Consider the following 18,998-nt stretch of genomic DNA (forward strand, 5'->3'; position numbering starts at 1 on the left):
AGTATAAGCAACATTTTTTTATTACTTGTTCGAATTATCAACGACCAATTTTTTACAGTAATTTTCCCGATAAAAAAAAATAATTCAAACCATGTAGACGCGAGTAAAGAGTTCATTAATCATCGCTGTGTTTTTCACAAACCGTTCCACGCGACTATTAATAAAAATGAGATCTTCGTAAATACAGTATTAACATTCCTTAACGAAGCCTTTTAATTAATTGCTACCGAGAAATCATCTTCTACAGCCGATAAACGGTACGCAGCCGATTATTCGCCAAAGATATCTCTGTAGGGGAAGGATTAGCTTTGCAATCAGTATCCAATTAGAGACTGAAGTTTCGACCCATCCTCGAGCTCTCTAATTACACATTGAGATTTCGTCTATCTTAACGTATCCATTAATTGACCAACCAACGTTAAATTTCATTCTTCTATCAGAGTAGTAATTACATCTTAAACGGTGTTGTACAACAGTGTTAAACATATTTATGAATAATAAAATTCTGAATAAATAAAATAAAATTATTCCACAATAACAAATACCGTTTCATTTGAACAAATGTATATGAGAAAATTTCTTGAATAAAATATATAAATTATATCAATTCAGCTTTTTTTTATTGCAATTAAAGAATAATTATTTGAAATAAAAAGCTTGCAAGTTTATAATGTACTAATTCTGGAATTACTTAATTATCTGATTTATTTTAAACGAAACACGTTTTTCAAGACTCGAGCTAAATTCGACCATCCAGAATGATTACACGTTGATCGAGGGTTGTTTGATTACTGTGATTAATATCGCGCTAAAATAGCAGCCGATTACAACGATTGCGAACAGTTTCGTCTCTAACGAGCATCGTTCGTTCTTGTCGTTCTTCAACGAGAACAAATTACAGAATTTTTAAGTACAAGTCTCTTATTAATCGTTTGAGTGGTTAATCATACTCTCTCCTCTTTTCTTGTTTTTATTTATATAATAACACCATATTTTGTAAGTTTCTTGTGTTATAACAATAAGGCTGCATTCTTCGCATTCATCATATTAACAGTTAATAATTATAGTACACTATAACAGCTTGGAAAAACAACACCTAGGACGAAAGAAACACCTACCCACTAATTAACCTGATCAAAAAATATGAGAGCACGATTAACAGGAAAAACTTCTGGCGAACGTTGTCGGCGCGGTTCTCGTCGAACACTTAATACCGACCCTTCAGAAAAAAAGATCCACGTTGCTCGTTAAAACGTTTTTCGCCAGATTCGTTGGCAATTCTTTGGAGACCCATTTCAGGTATATACCTGGTTGTTGCACGCGAAATTCCAAGAAAGGTACCCAGAAAGTATCCATTCTCCTTCTTTCTAGTCCTCTGTCCTTCGTTTCCTCTGTTTTGCGTAATCACAGCTCTCCTTTTTTTTCCCCGAGGTTTCCTCCTTGTTCTGACCCCCTTTACCCCCCGATCCCTTTTCTGCCGACCGACGCGCATAAATTCGAAGCCAAAGCCCATGGCACAATGCGAGAAAGGAGGCTAACGAGCGGGGAAAAAGCGACTTTACGATTTTTCGGAAGGGACAACCGGCGAGCCCTTTGCGTGTTCTCGCTACACGACCCTTTAATGGCGACGCAATGTAAGGCCACTTCAGGTTTCGCCCGTGAAAGCTTACCAAAGGGGACCAACGTACATAAATCGCCTCCGATCTTGAATTCCTTGAATAATGAAACCACTGCTTTCCTCGCGGAATCATTCGCCCCTTGTTCTCTCTTAAAAGTACCATTTCCTTTCTGATAACGAGGTTTCGTGTATTTAATGAAAACGGAAATAATGAACGTCAATAAAGAATAACGGTAATAATGGAAATGATGAGATTTTAGAATAACAGATGATTTGTTAGAAAATTGTTAATTTTGAGATATTTGCAAAAATTAATTTCTAAAGTGAGCTATTTTACTATACTTAATAAAATTACACTGTTTAATAAGGATAATGTCGTAATTCAAAGTAAAGCTGTTTTAACCCTTTCACTGCCAAGGGTGACTATAATCACTAATAGAAACCCTTAATTATTTTTTCAAATCTTTATGAAAATAAAAAATTTATATTTAAATGTCCCAAAGGTAGGGCAAAAATAAAAAAAGAATACATCAATGGATTCTCTTACCTGTTTAAGGTCCAATACTATTGTAACGTATTCGTAGTGATCTCCTCTGGCAAGGGTCGGACTCTGCCACCATCTTCCAGGATTTGAGTCCAGTATGTTACTGATATTATGCCTTTTGCCTGGATCCGGACTCCTCGCATCGCAAACCGCGCATCTGGACGATTCGGACGGTTTGCAAAAAGTTTCTGGCCCTTCTTCGCCGCAAGTTGCATTCACAAAAATATCTGCTTTCGCGGCCACGTTGAATGTCGATGGAAAGAGGCCACTGTTTTTTAAGTTCCTGCTCGTACCGTACAGTCCTGACTGACCTGAAATTAAAAATAATTATTCTTGTAGAAAATTAAGAGAGGGTGAGCAGATTTATTATCAATTTTTAATTAATTTTCGAAATTCATTTAAAAAATAAATTAGACTAATCATTTCAGTACAGTAAACAAACATTTCCTAATAGCCTTATTATTAATGTAAAGTAGGTTTTATTTAAGATCAATATATTCTGCTGTCAATAAACCAATTATTCATGATGAACATTCTTATTAAACGCTTTCGGTATCAATAAACATGAGAGTGGAAAATTCTCGTAGGAACGAGCGATTCATCTTGTAATTTCCTCGCGATACATACATCGACAGGTTTTGACAGAGCTCAGCACGAAACCAGTCGTACACGAGCAAACAGGTTGCCGCAGGAGATGCAACGTGAACAGGTTCACCGGTTATCCCGGTCACCCTGGACACCTGAACAGGTTAAACGTGCGTAATCGACACGTGAGTCTGTACGGCATCAAAGAAACGTGACGAGCTATCAGCGACTGTCACCTCCAACAACCGATCACTAGATAAAATTGTATTTGTCCCCTCGTATCCGTGATATAATTAATCTATTACCTGGATCATTATTCAATTAGAGAAAGAATTATCTCATTCAATTTTAGAAAAATATGCAAAAATGATCACACAGATAGAGGGTTAAGTTTCTATTAAATATAATATTAAGAAGGGTGAATTCTGAGACTGTACACAGGAAACGTAATTTTACGGAGGTGGTTGCTAAGGGGTTAAAATTATTTGCTTTAAGCTTCCTGGTACACCGGAAATCTTCGGTAAAATTACTTGGAGTACCTTGGAAAGCAAAGTAACCCTTTCGTGACCAACGACCGATTCCTTCCTTTGGCTCAAAGTTTCCAAAACAACGGGAGAACTACGGTCACCGTTGGGACATGTCAGAGTGAGCAAAAGTTGGTGCTTGCTGCGAGACGTGGAAACGAATTGCGTGTACGTGCATAAAAGCTCCGGAAAAGGAGCAGACCCATGGTAGCATTGTGTTGTGTCTTGCCGGTGAACTGGCCTGTTTCTCCCCGGCTTTAAGTCCCGCCACGAGTGACTGATGACGACAGAAATAACCCTGTTCCATCTTTCCGCCGGTCGGCGCACGTGTCCGCGTCCGTGAGTAAACCTACGCGACCAAGAAAACGGAAACAGAGAGGGAGAGACGGGCTTTGCGTTGGCCAGACTGCGTGATTTGCATGAGACGATGCACCTAGGGATGCACCGGGAACCATGTCGAGGATGAACGGTTGAAAATCTGACACGGATGGCGTTCAGAACAGATACATTTTCGTTGATTTTTCATTTGAATAATTGCGCGAATATTTCTTCGGATTAACGAGGTTCATACTTGTCACAGATAAAGTGGACGGTCGAATTATTACACTCAGCTGTCTCTAAATTGATGATTTTGTATTAGAATAATTCATTTCTAAATATTTCTTAATTACAGTGAATTCTGGTTAATTATTAATATTTTCGATGAAGTATCAATGTTTGCTAATTGCAAACAAGTAATTTCTAGATTGCAAGTTCCAAACAAAGATCTAAATTACTGTGTACTTATATTAGTCATAGAAATTATCTAAATAACTATCTCCAACTATCGTTGATTTTGCAAATAATTATTTAGCGATATTTATTTTCTATTTCAAAGTCTAGATTCCATGTAAAATATAGATTACTAATCAGTCTAATAATAAAAAAATTGTTATTCAGAAAATTTGCATAAATGTCTATAGCCTAATAATCACCTGTAACATTATTGCACAACAAATGATAGAATGAAATTAAAGTAGCAATAAAAAAATCAAAACACTAAACTATCTTTAAAACAGATATAAATTTAAGTGGCTGACAGAAGTATATACCTATTCTATTTTCATTGAAAACACCCCCGCGATGGACTGAATCATCAAAAATTACTAACGGCCACTGAAATATACTGAAGTATACGAGCGTAGGATAGAAGATCGAGATTACTATGACTCACGTTTACGGTTCGTTTAACTGCTTACGAGCTCATTGTCCAACAAGAAATTACTCTGTTCAAGATCGCATCGATCAACAACGAGTTTGAAAACGTTATCACAAAATACATAGGTACCCTATGCTTCTCTTCCAACAATTTTTATGAGGGTGTCAAAAACATGAATGCTACAAGAAATAATCTACTTTAGATATAGAGTAGGTACATACGTAACTTAGTATCTTAACACTTTGATTTCTGATTAATTCTATTTATTATGAAAACATTTGAGTAGAAAAGAATTTTTCAAACAAATTTCATTCTACAGTTTTAGTTTATTCTTTCACATAAAATTTCAATTTTTCTGGTCGTATCATCAGCTGTTTGACACTCTGTATAAACGAGTCGACAAATTCTTGACTCGAAAAGAGAAAACAAAACCCTTTGAAGACAAGATCTTGAAGGGTTTCGTTGGAGAAGCCACTTTTTTCGTGTTCACGATAACGTGTTTACAAAATATCCTGCGGAGGCATGGCCCACATGTCGATGGACCACGAACCAACTCGCATGGTGGTCCTTATGACTAATGGTCCCGTTACCCATGGGTTGTTCCATTCGTGTTCTACCGTTCGGCTTCTCTCAAAAAAGAAGGGGAATGAAACGAAGCGAAAGAAAACAAGATCTTCAGTCACCGACCGACTCAAAACTCGAGTACCCTTTGTTCATGTAACCTTACACGGAAAATGTGAAAGAAAAATAGGAATATTTGTTCATTCGTTAAGTTACCTAAAGCCAACGCTTTTATTATAACATCATTGGGATAATTAGTCAGGTCAATCAGAATTTTTGCATTTTGACCTAAATATTTATTTTTATTAAGATGAAATTTTACGAGGGAGGGCTAATCCTCAATTCTGGATTGAGCGACCAGGCCCACACTGACCCCTGCCTAGCTATGCTAATTCGTGGAACTCATATCTGTGTGATGCATGAGTTTTCATAGAAATTTGTCGTTCATTTCATGGAAAATCCCATTTGCATAGTCATAAATAATTGAGTGTACGTACTTAAAATCCCAAAATTAAACTCATGATGAACAATGGGTTCAGTTATACCACCTCGCTATATCTTTGCTATGACTATACATAAAACATGATGAACACGTTGATGTTGCTAATACCAATGTACTCTCATTTCATTAGTAGTTTCTACAGATTTTGGTAACTGAATACTGCTTTCAATGTTCGACTGTGAATTACGTTAATTGCAAACTTTGCTTTCAGTATCTAACACTAGAACGCGATCTTTGCCTTTCTTTTTTTCGCTATTCACCTTAGTAGCCTTTCTCTTGAAGTTTCGTAGATGCTGTCTCGTTCTGTTCCCACGAACTTTCTTCTTGTTAACGTATCGTTGTTCTGGTAATTGTAACTAGTTGAACAGTATAATGAAGATGGATAGTTGGATGGTACACTTGTCCATTAGAATCTCTGCTCTTTGGTATTAGTTAATACCACTATATTTTCTTGTAATATTTAACCAATTCGTATTTCTTCTGTTTAATATTTATATTTATGATGAAGAATTCATAGGTAATTAGTAAATAAAAAATTTGGACTTTTTTATAAGATATACCTATAACTTTTATCTTTGCATTTCAATTTTTGCAAAGTGAAAATGTTGCAAAATGGCAGTTATTCGGTATTTTCACAATTTCTGTCATTAGAAGATTGTAGAGCGAGAAGAACACTTTTAACAAATTACAAAATAGGTTAATTTCAATCCTCTCATTTCCTGTATGTTACAACTCTAATCTCCGGTAGTTAAGGGTTCTCGAGAAAGAATAAAGAAATAAATCTACCGGAACAGTTTCGTAAAGCAATCATCAAGGGGAAAAACTAGTACCAAGACAATGTTGCAATCATAATCACCGATAAATAATACGATAAATCACTGTTAAATAGCATCGTCAGTCCCCAGAATAACATGGTGCCACATAAGGGTATGCCGTGCGCCGTGGCAGCGTGATACTTTATTGTTTCGTTATACCACACGTCATCTCTAGCTACCGTAAAACCCACTCGCTTTAAACCATCGCCGCTCCCATGCATTCATAAGAATGAAAGTCATGAAAGTCTGGACGGAGATGTGCGTAAGTCAACATCTGAACCCGTTTTGTCGACTTGTAATAATCGTCGCGTATATCATTAAGGCTAAGCAATCGATAATCGCCTTGGTAAAAGTGGTCGATGAATAGAACGATAAACCTACTTCTGCTATTTCCGGTTGCTATGATATTTGCCGATTATTTACCTATTTTATACCCAATAGGTGATAACTAACTGATCTTAACAGTCCATAGATCACACATTTCAAATAGTAAATAACTGAAATTATCTAATTAACTTTATTCATTAATTTCCATTATAATTAAATTTGAAAAAGTGTAGACTAATTTTTACTCTATTCTCATATTATCGTTTAAAATGCAAAGTTTTCAGCAAATAAATAATTGCTTAATATCTTTTTCCATATCCAGAACTTGTTCCATTACTGGCTTAAGAAATTGTTGCAAATATTTCTTGCCAGACATCAACGGCAAATGCATGCCATTACCTTAAATCGTGCTGCATTAAGGTAACACAGTGTAACGTGGTCTATCAAACCAAAACCCTCTCGCCATGTGTTATGCGTTCACGTTGACAAATTATCTTTAATAAACAGTGGGACACATTAACGCGACACCGACTACAAAAGCGGTTTGTGTTGCTCGATGACAGTGTACAGCTCGGGGGATTTTCAACCGAAAGGAAATTGACTTTGTCAGTGTCGAGTGGTCGCGACTACTTCTTTTCACTGTCAATAGGCTGTCTGTAAAAACGATCCAATCGTGACTCTCACACTTGGTGTGTCAGAATGAAAAACTGTGACCATCTATGGATCTTGAAAAATTAAAAAGAGGATAGTATTTTTGTTTCACCAATTTTTGCATCATTTTAGAAACTGTCCTTTGTTATAATCTTGAATCATCTTTACAGTATGCGTGTTATTTTAAATATTGTTTGAAGGGATTTTCAGATATTTTTATCATTTTTATAATGTAATTTACTAAGGTAAAATTAAGGATTATACATAGGTAAATTCCCAACGCCTTCGTTGAGAGGTTCTATAGAATTGATTCTTCCTGGCGGCGCCATTGTCTGATAATTAGAATAGCAGACAGCTGTGAGTAGGCACACGACGGTTTACATCCGCGAATCTCTTCTAGTGTGTTTATGTGTGCGTGGAGATCGAGGAACAACGTACGCCTCGTTTGGAATTCGCAAACGCTCACCCGTAGAATCGGCACGTGTTTACGAGATTGTATTTTCATTGATGACTCGCATTCATGAGTAGAACGCTTTACTATTCAATGAAACGATTTGCAATGAACTGTTCGACAACCTCTATATAATTATTTCTGCATTTCAGTCGAATACCAGAATCTTTCTACCTTCTTCGTTACAAAAAAAATATATAAAATTTTAATATTTAATATTAAAACTATTAATAAGGCAAAATAATTACTTTAAGATTTCTTTTTCTACTGTAACTTGAGTAAATCTTTGTAAAAATCAAATTTCAAAAAATTTATGTGAAACTTAATAAAGGGAGGAAAATTGTTTTTCTTAAATTTTATTGTAAAATTTAAATTAAATGATTAAATCTAAAAACTTCCAATTGCGGACTATTTAAGTCTTACAATCTCATCGGGGAACAATCAAGTCATTTAATTAAATAATTAGAATATCACGCGGTTTGAGAATTTTTCCGAACGTTGCGTCGTTGGGTCACGAAACGATCATCGCCATCAATATCATGGTGAGATGCTAGCCGGGCAATTATAGTTATATTTATACATGGTTCCATGTGCTATTGGGAGGCTGATTTACGCGGCCATCGAGAATACACAGGTGCGTTTCTACGGCGAGAAAGCGATTATCGTGGTCAGGAAGGAATCGTATAAGTGGCGTCCCGCGGCGAATATCGGGCCGAAAATGAAAACCTGTCCATGACGGATAATTAATGCTATCCCGTTCGCCAAACTGTTCGTTCGATTAATCAGCCCGGCTCGCCGCAAGATTAACGAGGAACAATATTAATGGTCGCGCCTCGTTTCTAACTCGAGAGAATTCACGGGGGCATGAAACGAAAGAATCAATAGGCAGCCACTGTAGGCGAGATCGGATGACTCTGTAGCCATTGTGAAGGATGAATTCGGAGCAAATATACGATTATGTTTATTCAGAACGAACTTGAAGCACGTGTATTTCTATACCTGTGTAACAATTGAATGCAAAAGACAAATGGCTATTATGTAAAAAAGAAAAAAAAAAAGAAATGAGAGTTACAAAAGAGTAATTCGAACATTAACCCTCTAACAGCGGACCATGGAGAGAATCCAAATTTTAATTATTTTTATCACTTCTATTTTATATATTCTTAGTCTTTTTTTATTACAAAATAGAAAAATCACACTTAATAATAGCAAAAGTTATCTAATATCATTGAAATTAATATCTATATTAAAGTTTAAAAATAAAAAACCTTTGTCACGGTTTTCTAACTGGAAATTTCCTTGCAAAAGTATTTGTCTTATAATAGTTCAAGCTTATTTAAAGGTTGCTCCTAAAATAAAGATGTGTTAGTAGAGGGATTTAATTTAAGAAAAAGTCAAAAGTGAATCTACTACTGCATTCCACGGGTAATCGAATACGTGCACCGTATGACAATCACTTTATACTCGATTTTCATTTCTTTTTTCGTTTTTCTACAAGGATTTTATAATCGTGTACGCGTGTGAACTTTATAATCAAACGCGATATAAGAAACAGGAGCCTGTTCTTTACTTTTCTTTTTTTTTACCAAAGCGTTTTTGACGCTGATAAATCAAACGCCCTCCTAGACTTTTCTATGGGAAAATTGCTCTGAGAAACGATAAGAATAATGATCCCTCGAGGATCCATCAGGTTTAACGGGACTGTTTTCTGTTCACACTTCTAATTACTTTGAGATACACAACGGTATCTCGACAATTATAATGATAATATTATATATTAGTATAAAAGATACCAATATACATTCTGTGACTACATTCCCTAACATAGTAATTAATAAAAAAATAATTAAATACATATAATAATCATATTAATTACTACGATAAAAATGGTTATTATTAATTATTAACAATATGATAGATTAATTTTCAAATTTAAGTTCTTAGTTTGCTGTCTTACATAATTGTAAGTTTGTCTACTCTCTTTTTAAATTAATTATTTGATTACACAAAATTTTAGTCGACGAGATAAAATAATTTGGACAAAACAGAAAATATACATCATAAGTTGAAGCGATTCAAAAAATTCCTACATCGTTACATGAAATACATTTAAAGTTTCACATTTCTAAAGTAAACAAGACACCAACAAAATGATGACTTAAACTCACTCTAATTTCACGTGAACGATATATTATATCAATCTTACATCATTATTACGTTTTGATTAGCCGTAAAATGACCTCACACGGTTTTATCGCGGATGCCCTGAACTTAAACAGGCACAAAAAACTTGGCATTATCGTGAGACAATTTTATCATTTACAAACAAATATATACAACGCCTAAAAAACTAGAGCACAGAACTGGCAAATTACTATAACAAAAAAAGAAGAATAACTTCAAATCTCGAAATTCACAAATAAGAATGGTAGACAAACAAGAATTTTAAGTATTTATACCAATATAATAAACGGTTTTATACTTTCTTAAGTAATTTATAAATTTCCTTATGTGTGTCAGTACTATTTTTTTATATTATAAATAAGTTGTTACTGCTTCAATACCATTTATGATACATTTTCAGTTCCCTCCAATATTATTAAAACATAAAAAATGAAAAAGCCTTATGGATAAAAATTGAATTATTTCATTGTTTGATCTTTAATGGTTCAAGTGGCATTCAGAAGTGAACGAACTGTGCAAGCTGGAATATTCCTGTTCATCTTCGGTAGGACTTTAATCGCATCTCCAACAGAGGATCCTGGGATCCTTCGTCATGAATCGCGGATTCTTTTGAAACGTCACGCAGCTATCAAATCGTTGACGCCTTTGCTACAAAATACATATATCCCGTACCGATCAGACACGCTGTAAATCGCCAGCTTAAAAGCTCATCAACGCTGAGAGAGGCTGCAATTCTGCAGCCAGTTTCCGGGTGGACACCGCTCACCTTCCCACAATGCAACGTAATTGGCCGTCAGCGTGAATAAATATTTTCAATCCCGTCATTGTTCCGTGCGAGTGCAGCTGCACGATGGAAAATTAAATTTTTTATAGGAAAACGGTTAACTGAGTTCTCACGCAACGATTACGTGAATTGATGGAACGAAAGAAACTTCTTATGATTTTGTTACTTTATTATATTAATAGATTTCAAAATTGCAATGATTGCGGTGTAATTAGGAGGGGGCCAAGGTGGGCTTGCACTTTCCCAAAAATGTAGATCAGCACCCACAGTCCCATCTTTTAAAATTCTTAGATTCCAAAATTTTAATTTTCTAAAATTACTCAATTCCAATTCTAAAATGTTAATATTCTAAAAATTCTGAAATTCTAAGACACCAACAACATCTTAAAGTTCCTAAATTCTAGAATTCTGACACCAAGGTCCTAAATTTTTGAGATTCTAACTAATTCTCTAATATTTTTAAACTTCTAAGGTTCTTAAATTCTGTGGGCCTTACTGATCCCAGGAAAAGGTCCTAGTTACGCCAATGAATAATGTTCGGTTATTAACGGCAGCACGCGTTCCGATTGGCTCGATTTGAACAGGTGGCATAAAACACGGTTAGTTTTTGTTTGGGTCTTTGCAGAAACGCAAGGAGAGTCTGCGTTTAAGAAATAGTTGACGTTGAGGCTAAGGCCAAGGCTGTTTAAGGCAGCCAGAGGAGCAGCATGTTCCTCTCTTCCACATGCCAACTACGGTCAGAGAAGCCAAGATATTCCCTTCTTTTCCGTTGCTCGATCGTCTTCGAACAAAAACCGACTGTTCTTCCTTTTACCACGGTTACCAACGACTGGCAATTATTAATTAACACTGGCTCCTGCGGACGTGCACCAAGTGGATACTGATTTATCGCTGAGAAGATTTTTCAATGTCATTTCTGACGCAATTAATTGAAATCGTTGAAAAGTAATTAAAAAAAAATCTGAAATCTCTTATACAATTCAATTAATTATTATTACTGAAATTTTACGAATTATAAACTATTAGCAGTGACGTAATTAAGCGAGAGTCAGGGTGGCCCTGGTGCTCTCAAAATATGGATTGACTCCTCATGTCACCAAAAAATATTGAGTTAAGTAAAAAAAAATATTTATTAAGAATTTGATTCTATGAAATAAGAAATATAAGAAATTAGTGATACTTGAAACATTGAGAAACGTATCAAAAATAAATAATTTTAATAAGTTTTTTACAAAATTCTAATTTATGAATTAAACAAATTATAATATTAAAACTAATTTCTGTTAATGAAGCTGTATATTATTTTTTATGAAAATATTATATTCTCAGCATTTAGAAGAATCAATTTATCCACAAATTTACATATTTAATATAGCCCATTTTTTCTAATATTTTCATAGGAAATACATTTTCCACTGGATACTATGCTTTTCAAAATATTATTTCCACATGGTAACTCAAAATACATTTCTATCTGGAAGAAATCTAAAACTTGTGAGGCAAAACTGACACACAAATGGTCCATAAATACGATAAGGTATACCATTTTCTAGCTAACTTATGTTTCTAAGATAAGTACACACACGCGTTGCATTCAATATTTCAATGTTTTTACCTAAGACCTAAGATTTGTTCAGACCATAAACCTTTAAACACCGTGTAATTTTCAAACGTTATACCAAAATAAAAATATTCTAATTATAAATAAAGATCAAAGATAAACATCATTGAGAGTTCAATTAAAATTTGATGAAGTCACACGGGGAATTTCGATGAAAGGCAGAGATCGTTTAATTAGCTATCAATTGGAATATAAATTTATCGCTGTACGGTCTCGTGTTAATTTTGCGGTCGCTTTTCAATTCTCGTTGCACGACAGGGGTTTGCGTGCAAAAGCACTCGACACTTGAAATATTAATGTACCCGGCTGCATAATTAATCTACCCGTTCGACGATGGATCGTGACTCCTTTTACAAAAATAATAATACTGCTTAAAAATTATAGCTCGTGTTCTACATAAATATTATCTGTCTGGATTATTCTTTGATTCCTCGAATAGCATCGGTAAGTGGTAATTAAGAGTGAACTAACTTCTGCTAAGAGTGCAATTAAGAGTATTAATTGGCGTTAATGCATCCACTAAGAGAAACATGGATAATACATTTCCCCTTTTTTGTGTAATCAAAGAACGTGTTTCTATTACTTCATGAAAGTATGATTTATATTATTAGAAATTCTATTTTGAATAATTATCTATTAATAGTATTAATAGAATAGAAAGACTGAAGAGGGCTCGTCAAACTAATTGGATAATATTAAATATGTATCATTTTTCTTATTTAGAAAATTTTAAAAATATTATATATCTTTGAGATTGATACTGAAGAGATGATGATTTATAATTTGTTACATTTTAATAAAAACAGGACCTCAGAGAAAATAGTAGAAACTCCAGTATTTTTCCTTTTTTTTTCTTCCCCATTTCTAACAACACACCAAGTTGGAAGTGGTTATCTTTTGCCATCGTTTCCGGTTCCTCCTCGGCGTGGCGCCTCGGGGGTAGATGAACGAAGAAAAAAATGGGAGCGAGTAGGCGCCCGATCTTCGAGATGTAATTTCGGCTGAGTGGGCGGACTGCGAAGGCGAAGAAAAAGAATAGAAACCGAGAGAGGTTGAACGACCCGACATCCACCAATCGAATGTCTAAATGGACATTTTTATTCTGCACGTCGCGTACCATCCAGTCACGCGACAAGGTGTTACATTCCGGACTGGCAGTCTTCACTTTCAGCTTCCCTCTGTCGATCAAGACGTTCGATGACTTTGTAATATCCAGTCATTGCTAAGATTCCGATAACACAAGATTGCTGTCTGATCCTGTTTCGACAAGTCCCAATGACAAGCTTGTTAACCTAACACCTTATCCATACATAATCTAAATCTTTACTTTTCATTTCTGTTAAATTTTAATAATTAGTCAATTGTATCATTTGTAATTTTGTAAATGTGAAACTTTTTGATAGTAATATTTATTTCATATAAAGGATGTAATGATTTTAAACAGTTTCACAAAAGAAATGTAATTTTGTTAATAAAAATAATAAAAGTAAATGTAAATGAAGATACATCACTATTATTTTGAGTGGCAGAAATATTTCTCATTTCTCTGCAAAAGTACAACATTAGTATTTCCATGATCTGACAATTTCTGTCAGGTAAAGTGGCATAAACTTCATTAGTATCGTCAGTATGAATGATCATCGAACTAGCCGATATCGTGTTAGGTCTATCATGACTGATGATTGTTACAGCAGATTTCTAGAAGACTAACTACGTGACTGACACGTATACACAAGCATTTACGAATGCTCACTGACACGATGATGTTGTAATGCTACGTTGCTTACCCTTATAAGAAAGTCTCACCACTGATATTCGTGCACGATTAACCGAGACGTCGTTAGCTGATTTTTCAATTGTGAGTAAAAGTTGTAGACTGTTACGTAAAAGGAAATTCGACGTGGCTCGTTACAGATATTGAGTAACAAGAAAAATTTGGTTATTTTTCATTGATACCACGGCGAACGATTCGAGTTAAAGACCCGTTTTACGGAGTAATTTGGAAAGAATGCGAGCGAAACGTGGAAACGAGTCATTTCAGTACTTTTATTTTACCTTGATGAGTACCTTTCAGAAATAGTATATTTTCTTTATTAAAAAAGAAACTGTTTGAATATAATAAATAATTTTTAAAAGTTTTGAAAATGTTTAATACAAAAGTGTGAAAAGATAATAAAATAAAATAGAAATACCAAAATAAAAAAATAATAATAAAATTGAAGAATGGTAGATTGAAATAAAATACAAATATTTGTAATTTGGTTTGTAACGAAATGACCCGAATCAGTTTTACCATTGATACTCTAAAAATGTAACCAGATGTGGCACTATCGTTAGTCCGATTTTATCGTTTACAAAACATCGTCCAGCTTTGTCGGAAGGTACAAATTGTGCCGCGAACGGATACCTGCATTCCGATGAAGTCCGATAACGATCGGCAACAAACACGCAGGTAACAGAACAGGTAATCTTTCCGAAGGATCGCGCGAACGATATCCCTAAAAAGGACACGAGCGAGGACTCACGCACGTCGCATAAATTCAGGAAGAAATTATCGACGATTAAGGCATTCGTCACTTCGAATCAGATATCGTGTCATATATTTATAATTCACTTAGAAATTCTGATAATTTTATCAGAAATTTTATCAGAAATTTTATCATAATAACAACAGTTTATGAGCAGAAATTTTAAATGAAATAAATTATTAATAGGATTTGAATAAATATCCTTTAAAATATTTTCCAGTTATGAATGTCTGATCAAGGAAACGCGATTATAATAGGAAAGAGCATCAGCATCTGGCAAGACTTCCTGTCCTGCCACGATGCCTATTTACGAAGCGCGCCTTACGAGTTTTATGCGAAAGGATCCCCTTCATTTCTCGCCCACCTTCTACTTCCGGTAGATCTCGAATGAAAAGCTACGCGTGATTTCATCCTGAAGAAACGATCACACGATTTCGCTTTGCTAACGGCAACAGAAAATTGTTTTTAATAATTAATATCCTATTGATGTACATTATTATTTATGTAAAATAAAAACTACCATGAATTACTTAAAATTATTTAATAAAAAAACAAATCTCTGTCTAGGTTCTACTTCCTTTTCTATTTTTTATAAAAATAATACTTTTGCATAGATATTCGTAATCTACTGATAATTATATTTACATTTATGTAAAATTTTCTAGATAGATATTTCATTTCGATTTGAACGACGAGTAGTGAAAAAAGAAAATGTCAGAAAAGCAAGCAAGTTCAACACCTTGAATGAGAAGCAAGCAAAGTTTGATATAACGCTACTCGACACGGGAATACGCGTTGGAGGCATATCTCGTGTTAATTGCACAGTACTCTTCTGGTATACCTTGATGACACTCACAGGTAGTTGTCAGAAACGTGTTTCACTTCCGGGTTCTAGCCTCGTCTTCATTGCATAGCTTTTGTAGATATATCGGCTCGAATTGCAGTGTTATAAACGAAATACAAAAACTGATATAAAAGCGATTGGTAAAATTATTTTTATTAACAAAAATTCAGTATTTTATTTTGCAGTATGATTTCTCATTTTATGTAACAAATTTAATTATTCAAAAAGAAATGAATTTGGTAAGTATAAAAGTATGTTATACAAATATTTATTTCTGTAATAATTTAAAAATCAATTTTTTTTACAAAATTGTAAGTAAATCCAAGCAGATATAACGTCTGTTAGCGAAACCAAATTTTTAACAACAATATTATTCTTTAAACAAAAGCTAACGAACCGTTCTTTTTCTAAAAACAAGACTAATATTCTAATTCTAATCTGCCTTTCATTTTTGCAACAATTTTCCCAGTCATTTCAAACAGTAAATTGCAAGTAAACTCAAGCAGGATTAAGATTTCTTATTTTTATCAGTATTTATTCATGAAATTTGATTTCTCATGACGAAAAATCAATATTATTCATCATTGTTTAACATTCCGCAACTAAAAAGATTCTTCTGTCATCATAATACCTTTCTGTCCACTAACTTCAAAAGGGAAATGGAAGCACTTAGCAGCAATGAATACTTATCAAACCAACCAGACGAAGCAGTCATTCAAAGACTCTTAAACACAGTGTCTCTCGCTCTCGGCGATCTAGTCTTATCGTCGCATAAAATTTTTAAACGAACGTGTTGAAATAAAACCTCTGACAATTCTGAGACTCTTCACCGTGCAGAAATGCTGTCTTTCACGAGAGATTACCCGAGGAGTTCCATCAAAATCCGTGAAACACTTTTCCTCGACCACTTAAGTCGTATTTCATGCTACCTGTTCACTTTGCTTGACCAGTGTCCGATAAATCGTTTCTGGAACAGCCGATAATGACGAAACAGAGTTTACGAATACCTTCGAGAGAATACAACAGAACGAAAAACCGATAAGAAACGAGTGTATGAACTAAACTCATCGCCAACCGGTTTTTCAAATTGTTAAAACTAAAACTTCGACTGATTTAAAACCTTGACTAGTTATATGTAGTTTTTATTAGATAAATGGTTTATTTTAATATTCAAAATTTCTCTAAATGTTACATTAAATTGCTAAGAATATTCTTTAAGAGACATTCTGATTGAAATCATTAACTTTTGTCTGTCATGAAATCCTGTCAGACTTTTCATATGTTTCACGATAAGAAGAAAGAGTAACTCTATCTCGTGTCAATCGATAAATTTATAATGGCAATTAGATTAAGTACGTGATAATTACATTCGACGTAATGAAAATATACACATTGTTCAGTGTAACATAGGATTAATAGGTTGGTGAAACCTGAGACGACAGTATGTGGATACATTAAACGAACAGTTAGAAGTCAGGAGCGCGGAACACACGCGTAGGTATCATGATTTAGTATGGAGAGACAAGACAAAAATACTCGTGGTCTCGGTATACGTTCAGTATACAAAAGCGGAGGTGTGACGAATAAAGGCGTTAAGAAAAAATCGAGAAAAAGCTTGCCGGATGCTCGGCTAATTTTTGCCCTCCTCTGCTCACCAAACTTACGAGTCACCATGCGTGAAATATCGGCTAAAACCAAAAAATTTTCCTAACGACTCTTACTGTTACTCTGTTGAAGAGTATTTTAATATTTAATCATTGGTCAATTAAAAATAGGTTTAGTCAGCAATTTTTATTTACAATGTTCTGACCCCTTTTTTGAGAGTTCTCTTCAGATATTTACAATTAAAAAAAAAAAAAACTTGAACACCCGACAAATTATTTATTTTATTTCTATTAAATGATTTCTCGTGTTTTCTTTAAATATTTATACACAAAGCAAAGCAACACTCCAAGATAAAATTAAAATTTACTAGATCGGTAATTAAATATAGCTAATAAAAATATGTATTTCTAGGATAACGAAATGATTAGAAATCAAATATTATGTATATCATATGTACATCATTAGAATAATTTTTGAATCGACTATTATAATTAGCATGTGCCATGCCACGTGAATAGCAAATGATATGAAATATTTTCCATGAATATTTCATTGATAACCTGATTGAAAATTAGTAGTCAGAAGAGTATGCAACGAAACGCATAATATCACGCATTATGTTCGTTAGATATTGAGTATTTCTGCATCTCACACGAGCCGCGAGAATAGAACGGATGTACCTTTCAACGTATACATATATGTCATTTACCATTTTCCTAGACCAGGAAAACCGGTTGTGTAATAGAGAAATAGGATATTTAATCAAAATTACATACCGTTATAATTGTACTACTGTGAGATTTATTTATGACATTCATTTCGTGTGAACTAATTAATATTAATATACTCCTACACGCATTCAACATTTGATCGTTTTCTTTAGATCTTTCTGTAATTAAACTGTCGCCTAATATATTAATCTGCAACTTAATTACAAGTTAGGACATTTTATGCCTACCCTTCGAATGTGATAAATTACCTCAAATATTATTTTCAACATGTAGCAATGTGTAATTAAAGGATTAATTAGTTCTACTTTTAAAACCTTTATTTTCCATAAGAGTAAATTAAATTTGTACTGTAACATCTATTTCACCCTTCTACTTCAAATAGAATGGTAAAATTGCAATCATACTGTAAACTTTATATTTCAAAAGCCATCATTTAATTTAACTTTATATTTCATGTTATGTTCATCTTCTAACATTGTACACTGTTCCTTTGAAAATTATTTTTTCAATATATTAAACTCTTTTCTATATGTTCCCATAATTATCATCTAGTTCAATAAATCCTTTCACAAGCAATAAATACAGGTTTTACTGTAAACACTTAATTTAAATGATTTATTATCTGAAGTAAATCATATTTAACATGATAGAACTACTAATGCGCAAATATTATAGATAAACTTTCTCTATTATCCTCTTATCACGCAACAAGTAATTCAGCGTGTAGTAAACTTCATGAAATTATGTTGAAGCATATCTAATCCTATTTAAGCATATGTTACGGTATTACATAATACTACGCTTTCCCTTTTTACCGCATTGCCCATAACCATATATCCTAATCTCAATCGGATAATAATTTTTCTTTAATAACAACTGTCTTTAGAACTTTCAGTACGTTTCATTGGATTTCTAGCATTCTTAT

At 33.9% G+C, this 18,998-nt stretch overlaps 1 protein-coding gene across 2 annotated transcripts in view; it reads right to left on the reverse strand.

Moving 5' to 3' along the window:
- LOC114882853 (laminin subunit alpha-1) overlaps positions 1-18,998 on the reverse strand; it is a 119,922-nt gene that overhangs the window by 95,650 nt on the left and 5,274 nt on the right. For both annotated transcript variants that reach the window (XM_046285343.1, XM_046285342.1), the window contains exon 2: positions 2,166-2,473. In XM_046285343.1, coding sequence (XP_046141299.1) covers positions 2,166-2,473 — 308 coding nt within the window. The remainder of the gene's footprint in view (positions 1-2,165; positions 2,474-18,998) is intronic.

The sequence above is a fragment of the Osmia bicornis genome, chromosome 4, assembly GCF_907164935.1.
Source record: "Osmia bicornis bicornis chromosome 4, iOsmBic2.1, whole genome shotgun sequence".
NCBI lineage: Eukaryota > Metazoa > Arthropoda > Insecta > Hymenoptera > Megachilidae > Osmia > Osmia bicornis.